This window comes from Helianthus annuus, chromosome 17 (assembly GCF_002127325.2).
Source record: "Helianthus annuus cultivar XRQ/B chromosome 17, HanXRQr2.0-SUNRISE, whole genome shotgun sequence".
In the NCBI taxonomy this organism is placed as follows: domain Eukaryota; kingdom Viridiplantae; phylum Streptophyta; class Magnoliopsida; order Asterales; family Asteraceae; genus Helianthus; species Helianthus annuus.
In genome coordinates this window covers 163,444,496-163,452,328 of record NC_035449.2, presented here as the reverse complement: position 1 = coordinate 163,452,328, position 7,833 = coordinate 163,444,496, and the positions used below count along the sequence as shown (strand labels likewise).

The following is a 7,833-nucleotide window of genomic DNA, read 5'->3' as shown; positions in this document are numbered from 1 at the left end:
CATTAGTAGTAAAAATAACCTGGTAAATATTTGGATTTAAATAAGAAATCCTAATATTAAATACAAACGAATCAAAGGTTTAAGGAATTGAGTTTATAATAGCCCGAGTTAACGGGATTTAAAATAAACCGGGTTATAACTCCTGGGACCCACTAAGTAACTAGGAATATCAACCTAGTTAGTTAAGTGTTTTAAGAATAATAAGAAAACTTGGTTAAAACACCCTTTATAAAACTTGAATAAGTGAGGGACCAAAGTTGACAAAGAACTTAAATGGTTTTTAATTTATTAAAAATAAAACACCACAACACACACTATAGTGTGTGTTCTGGTCGAGATTTCCATAGGAGAAAAAGGGGTTCTCTACATTAACCCTAGCATACACAAAATCAATCAAATTGAAGGCCAAATCGGGCTCGAATCAAAGGTACGAATACATACAAATGATCACCAAGTCGAGGGGATCAAGAGGTATGTAAAATTTTGTTGTTACATGAAGTTGTAAAAATTGGATGAACATCACTATATGCGATTTTGGTATGAATCATAGAAATTAGGACTGAATTAGTGATGTATACATGTTTAGTAACAAAACCCTAAGTGAAAATCATGCATAACATGATATGAATTGAATGATTGAATGAATTCTTAGTCATAAGATGGATTTGATGATATGATTATGATTAGAATCATCATGCATGTTAAGCAATCAAGAAATACTTAAACAATTTGCAAGTTTGAGTATTTGATCATAAGTGATAGTGGTTGAATTTTGATGTTAATCTTGGTAAAAATGACTAGTTATGAACTAGTTAGCAAATGTGTAGAATTATGCCCATTAGGTGTTTGTTAAAATACCTAAATGAGAAGTAAAGTGTTGAAATTCAAGTGAAACGCGTAATTGGCAAGCTTGACTAATTACATGAGACATGGGATAAAACGGGTCCTAATCATAATGTTGATTTGCCTTAATCATGCATATTATATGATTAAAGGTAGTTGACTTTAGAAAGTCAAACAAACCTATGATGAAGTCGAATAGAAGTTTCGACATAAAGTCCGTAAGATGAACTAGTCATAATAATGATGACTAATCTAACCATCTTACGAATTATGATGCTAGTTTGACTCTTGACAAGCTAGATGGAGGCTTGGAGAAAGAAGCGGGTCAAACGGATCGTATACGCGGAAAAGAGCATAATCCGGATACAAGGTAAGTTAAAGCTTACACCTTTTATTAACAACTATTGGTTTTATAGATTATGAATAATCAAAAGTCATATTTGACTTATGATGTTTTGACCCGTCATGTGCGGTTCGGAACAAAAGACATTAATGATAAACCATGTTGAATGATTAAAAATAGCTAATAAGATCATTTAGTCATGCAATGACTAATAAATAACGAGTTCTGAATGATTACCTTGTAAGGTAAATCAATACAATTAATAAGGGTAAAACGGTAAGGTGGTCACTAGTTGACGATAACCGTTAGTTTTGAAGGACACTTTATGGCGTACGATATAAAGGGGTCAAAATGATCAAGAAATAGATTTATAAGGAAAATTGACCGTACGGTGTAAACCGGTACAAGTCATGTAGACGAGATGATGATAAATCCATCTCGCAAAAGTAAACGGTCATTTAGACCAAACGGGCCAAAAGGTGAAAATATCACCCTTTGACAATATCGACTAATGGTATGTCGAGTTGTATGATTACAGGAATAAATATCGATTGAATGTTGACATCGCTATTACTTAGCGGCTACTAAGGCAAGGTATCGAAACGGGTCAATATATTGATCCGAGCCAAGTTTGTATAATGATTCAACTCGTCATGTATAACTTGAGGTTCTATAAGAGTTAGACAAGGATAAATTATAGATATTCGGTTATCATTAAGGTAAACTGAATAAATTGGGTCATGATTATGGTATTTTAGAAATATAATGGTTTCTAAACAAGATTATAGTTTTAAAAGTGGGATTTTGGTCGAACATGGCTTTAAAGGTCCTTCGTCGTAATAGGAGGGGTAAAAGTGACCAAAACGCCCTTATAAGTGAAATTAAGCAAACAACCCCTAAAGTTTGCTTAGAAATGAGTTTTGTGACCAAATAGATACGTGTATTAAGTATAAAAAGTGAAATATGCGAATCTTTGGGTCAAATGACTCTATATGAGTCTTTGCCGTAAAATGATAATCCGAGGGATAAAACTCGGAATAAATAGATTCCACATTAAATCCTCCACACATATAGTTGTGGTGGAAGATAAATTGATAAATAATATGGAAGTACAATGCTAGAAGTGAATGGGTATGAATTATGCGGTAAAAGTGCTTAAATACCCTTAACGGGTCAAAATAAGCTTCTAAGTCAAAACGGGTTAAAGAAGGTATACAAACCCGTGATTTTGAGCCTAATATAATAGGAGATATTGAAATTATGAAGTTCATGGGTTTAAAGATCAAATAGGCATGTTTGTTTGATAAAATCACGAACGGGTCAAAATTTGGTAAAAAGGGTAATAAGCCAAAGATTTAAAAGTCTTAAATTTTGTTAATCGGGATGTCGGATTTTAACTCCATATGATGGATAATTAAATTACGGACGCATAGGAAAAAGAATCGTGTAAAACGGATTAAAAACGAGAGAGTTATGTCCGTTTCGGTAAGAACTAATGGCTGAGAAAAGTGCAGAGTTGACACGGGCGGGTGACCTTTTGACACGACCGGGTGACTGGGCTGTGAAAAATATATGTTAAGCTGACACGGCCGGGTGAAGGGGCTGAAAACAAAACAAAAATAATTTCTTGTTTTGTTACGTTAAGTTAAGCACGGAACTTGTTTATACTCGATTATTAAAGTGTCAAAACTAATTATTTACATGGTTTTGACCGTAGGTGAAGATGGACCTAATCCGGATGAAGATGAAGCGGCGAGCAAGAACCGAACACACGTTAAATGAAGCTTCTGCGTCAAATCTTGATTTGTGTTGTTATAAGTGAATTATGTAAACACTTATAAATTGTTTTTTTGAAATGTTGTAATCATCTGGGAATGTTGGTATAACAAGTTTTGTAAAGACACATTTTAGCATAAAAATGTGTATATTATTATTAAAATATTAATAAAACCAGACGGGCGTTACATTATTCCTGCTGACGAAGTTCACATTGACGACACACTTCACTTTACAGAAGAACCTGTTGAGGTTACCGATTGGAAAGTTAACAAGACTTGGAGGAGTAGTGTTAAACTTGTTAAGGTTCGATGTAATGCGCGTCATGGCCCAGAGTTTACTTGGGAGCATGAAGACTGCATGAATGCAAAATACCCGCATTTGATCCCTAACACCCCTGCAGCTAGTAGTAGAGCTTAAAATTTCGGGACGAAATTTTCTTAACAGGTGGAGAATGTGACAACTTTAAAAAATCCAGGTATCCGTACAATTAATTAACCATGATTAAGTGCTTAATGACTGTGCTGAATTACAATTAACTGCTTTCTGATCACTGCCATATACATACATGTGCATCATACATTGTTTAATGTCAAACCAATATTGCATGAAAGCTATATTGCCTCCAATGATGCATTAAGTACAGTTAGCACAATTATCTAATAAACTAGGAAAATGATGATAGAACTCAGCACATAGACAGATGGTGCAATGAGACACAGAATGAGCCAGAAACCAAGTACTATACTACTATAGTGTGTAGGAAAGTAAGGATCACAAAACTGCCTTTCTAGGGATAGTTTAAGTGCCGGAAAGTGCCTAAAACTCACCCAAGGTGCTGAATTAAGCAAAATTCAGCAAAATTCAGCACTTTAACAACCTAATATAATGCAGAAATAGGGTAAAATGGTCCTGAATGCTTTCCTAAGTGTCGGGAATCAAAAGTGTCACAAAAGGTAACATAAAGCACACTAAACTGCATAGTTTAGCACCGTAACGAACCAGTAACCAACCAAACAACCAAACACTACCCGAAACACCAAATTTTCACTAGAAGTATTGTTTTATCCTTTCCGAGCTAGGTATGGTCCCCGAACATCATAACACACTATATAAACACATAACAACTAAACACCTAACTATTATACTTAGATTTCAACTAATTCTCATAACTTACCATTACAAGCTAACTAAAGACCCCCCCCCCCCTTGAGGACGATTACATGTGGGCCACCACATGAGACTTTCTTTTGATATTTTATTAGATACTGTCTCACTTTCAAAAACATAAAAACCAAGGGTAATTGAGAATGCATGGAATATATATGTAAGCTTAAGCACTAAACTCTCATTCTCACACTCACTAAAACACACACAAGCTCTCTCCTCTCCGTCTCTTGTTCTCGGCCGAGATCATCCACACCCACACTCACCTTCATTCAATCTTTCTCATATATTTCAAGCATACACAAGGGTGTTAGAGATCATACAAAGAAGACCCCTCTTGTTTGCTTTTATCCACTTGTTTTCCGCACTTGAATCATCCCTAGCCTTGAGCTAGTGGTAAGAACCTTGTACAGTCCATTTTACTTCCATTTTTAGTGGTTAAAAAAGAATCATTGTTAGGATCTGAGGCCGTCATGATTGTGTTTGTTTGCATAAACCGAATAATCAGAACATATGAAATGAGATAAGTGCAGCGGAAATGAGTAGAAAACTTTATAAACACAATCAAAGGAAAATATAGATTGATAAACAATTGCTTTTCATAGAGTCAAAAGATTTACATCAAAGCAAAAGATTACAGTGCAAGCTTACAATCTAAACTCCCCGTCAGCCTGATACTCCAGAGTTGGTTGCACAAGATGAAAGGATGAATTGAGGAGAAGAACTCACTCAAGACGATCAAGTATAACAGTACAGGGTACTGTCATATTTATAGGCAAACCAAACTACTGATGTACTTCAGCTGACGTCACCATGATAGTGACATCTAACGACCTAACAAACTATAAATACTGTTCTATACAAACTACTGATATGCAACATCTGATAATCAGTAAAATACAAAACTAAGGATAACTACTGCTTCACGTTCCACTGTTGTAGCCTGAGCACAGGTGTTGAATCTTAAGTGCTTTCTTCAAAGGTGATCAGTCTTTGAGAGGGCAGTGCTTGAGTCTTCAGCGGTACTTAGGAAACAGCAGTAGATAGAGCAACAGTGTTTGTCTTCAGCAGTCGTTAGATATTCATCAGAGTTTGGTTCATCAGTTGTTGTAGTTGAGCAGCACTTAAGATCCATCAGCTGTTAGATAACCACTGTCAAGGGGAGAGTTTAGAGTAAACAACTGCTTATTGTGAATCCACTGTTGTGATCAGGTTTTGGCTTTACATTATCTGTTCCTCTGATAGGGTTCAATCCCAACAATCTCCCCCTGGAACAGATAATGCCGAAACCTGTCTTTAGTCAGGATCTTTATTCTTCATCAGAAGTTCCTTTGCTTTTCTTTTAAATTCTTCTTCAAACTCTTTGGAACTTGAATCATCCTCATCCCTACATAGTGAAAGCTCAAGGAGATCTTGTAGATCTTCAACACTTATGCCTAGTGCTTGATTCCTTGATAGATGCCTCACTTCTCCATTGGTTCTGATCAGAGTCAATACATGGGTCTTTTGATCAGAGAGCCACTTTAGTATTTTAAAACCAAATGGGTTTCTTGGGAGAGGTTTATTTACTGATGAACTTTGAGTGATTGGCCTAGAGAAGAAGTGCAGAGCAGTATCATGAGCTTCAGACACTCGTATGAATGCTTGTTCAATAATCTTATTGGCTGTAGCTATGTCTGCTTCAACTTCTTTGTCAAGCAGCTCACTGTTTGTGACACCTGCTGAAGACTTTTGGCTTACTACTTTGACCTTTTTGGCAAGGGCTTGTAGTTTTGCCAATCTTTCTTTATCTGAAGCTATTTTCTTCATAGCTTCTTCAATCTGATCAGCTTCTTTGTTCTTTTCTTCTCCAGCAGACAACATTTCCTTCTTTTCTTTTCTCAATTTTGTGACAAAAGCTTCTGCTGTGCTGTTCTGTGTTTCAAAAATTTTGACTTGCTCCTGCAGCTTTTTGTAGTCAGACTTTTTAGGAGGGTTAGAGGCTTTCAACCTCTGCTTCTCAAGCTTTTCATAAGCTTCATCAATTTGCTGCTTTGACCATTTTGCAATGGCATCCGCAGTATCCACCTTTCCATCCACCAACTCCTGCTTCTTTCTTTTATGCTCAGAAATAAGATCAGCTATGAATTTGTTGTACTTGTTCCAATTTGGAGCTGTCTTTTTCTTCCGTGGATCAAGTTTAATCTTTTCAATTCTGTCAGCTTCAAGCTTCAATGCAATGATTGGCCAGTCTTTGAATTCTGTTTCTTCAGCAGAATAGAACTTCTCTTTCATTATGTATGCAAGATATTCCTTTCTCAATTCATTTCGTTGTTCTGTTTCAGGGAATAAACTTGACACCTCTTTGTTCAATTCACTTGCATATTCTGCTATTTGTTTGACTTTGTTGAGCAGGAATTCCCTTCTTTCCAGAATGGCTTCATCACCTTGATCCTTGCATTCAACTTTGGCTCTTATCCTTGCTTGTCTTGCTTTTGTTTCAAGATATTCATTTATGTTTTCTTGAATTATGAAACCTATGAGAGAAGGAAATTTCCTTTTTGTAGGATCATCTACAGTGTAAAACTGTTTCATCTCATTTTTCACAGCTTCTAATTCCAATGGATACTTAGCCGCAACAGGATCATACTTTTCATCAGTAGCCTGTGCTGTTTCTCTTTTTCTTTTAAGAAGCTTTGAAGGTTGTGGTGTTGGAATGATGAGATCAGGGGTGGATTTTTGACCAACAGTGGTTGAAACAATTGGTGTTTCATCCACTGTTGTCATTACAACTGCTGATATGTCAGCAGATGTCTTCTGCTTTTGAGCTGGGGATGGAGAATGTGAAATAATATTTGATGGTGGTGATGGTGGTGGTGACTCATCATCAGGAATGAAAACCCTTCTCCTTTTTAATGTAGGAGAGGCTGATGATGTTTTGGGTGGATCAATGGTTTGAGATTGGATAGCAGTGGTTTGTGATTGTGATTGACTAACAGTGGTTGAAACAACTGGTGTTTCAATCACTGTTGTCATTACAACAGATGTTGTAACATCTGCTGTCTTCTGCTTTATGCAGGAGGCAGTGGTGGTATGATTTTAGATGATGATGATTTGGTGGTTTTTGGTTTTGATGGAGGTTTTTGTGCTATGGACACAGGTGGTGGTGGTGGAACAGTAGTTGTGGTGATGTGTGAAGAGGTGGTGTGTGTTGGAGGTGTGTGTGTTGATGATATCGCAGCTGTTTGGCTACTGACAGTAGTTTTTGTAACTACTGGTGTATCAGCTGTTTGAGTTGAAGTTTTTCAGGTTTTGGGTTTCTCTGGTTCAATGTACAACCCATCTTCTATACCTTTCTTTCTCAGCTTGATTTTCTCCCCCTTTTTGGCATTATCTGCCAGGGGTGTATCCATGAAGAAGATGGTAGATGGACCTTTTTCACTTTGAGCAGTCTGTTGTATGCTAGCCTTTATAGCCTTGATATCTGCTTGAGTGTCTTTGAACCTTGATTCCACCATGTTGGTCAGCATTTGTACTTGATTAGCATGCTTTTTAGCAGCCATTTGTTGCTGTTTTTCAAGCATGGGTTGGAAGATATTCTAAAGCTCATTTGCAGCAAATGCTTGTGGAGCAGATGCTTGAGCAGGAGGAGCAGTTGATTGGGCTTTTTGAGCTTTTAACAGCTGCTACACCATATCTTTTATCTCTGCAACTGAAGATTCCAG

At 36.7% G+C, this 7,833-nt stretch overlaps 1 protein-coding gene across 1 annotated transcript; it reads right to left on the bottom strand.

Annotated features, from left to right (window-relative positions):
- Positions 1-5,425: 5,425 nt before the first annotated feature.
- On the bottom strand, positions 5,426-6,895 carry LOC118488920. Its single transcript, XM_035986351.1, has 4 exons — positions 6,759-6,895; positions 6,197-6,665; positions 5,760-6,133; positions 5,426-5,516 (listed from the first exon to the last, which is right to left on the bottom strand). Exons 1-4 carry the CDS (start codon positions 6,893-6,895, stop codon positions 5,426-5,428), a joined length of 1,071 nt encoding a protein of 356 aa, XP_035842244.1.
- Between the last annotated feature and the right edge of the window lie 938 nt (positions 6,896-7,833).

What these genes read in the sequence shown, in the direction of transcription:
- LOC118488920 (XM_035986351.1), bottom strand. Translation starts at nt 6,895, where the DNA reads ATGACAACAGTGGATGAAACACCAATTGTTTCAACCACTGTTGGTCAA. An exon ending in AGGAGTTGGTGGATGGAAAG is followed by an intron (nt 6,134 to 6,196) that starts GTGGATACTGCG and finishes GCTTATGAAAAG; the next exon opens with CTTGAGAAGCAGAGGTTGAA. An exon ending in GAACAAGCATTCATACGAGT is followed by an intron (nt 5,517 to 5,759) that starts GTCTGAAGCTCA and finishes TTCACTATGTAG; the next exon opens with GGATGAGGATGATTCAAGTT.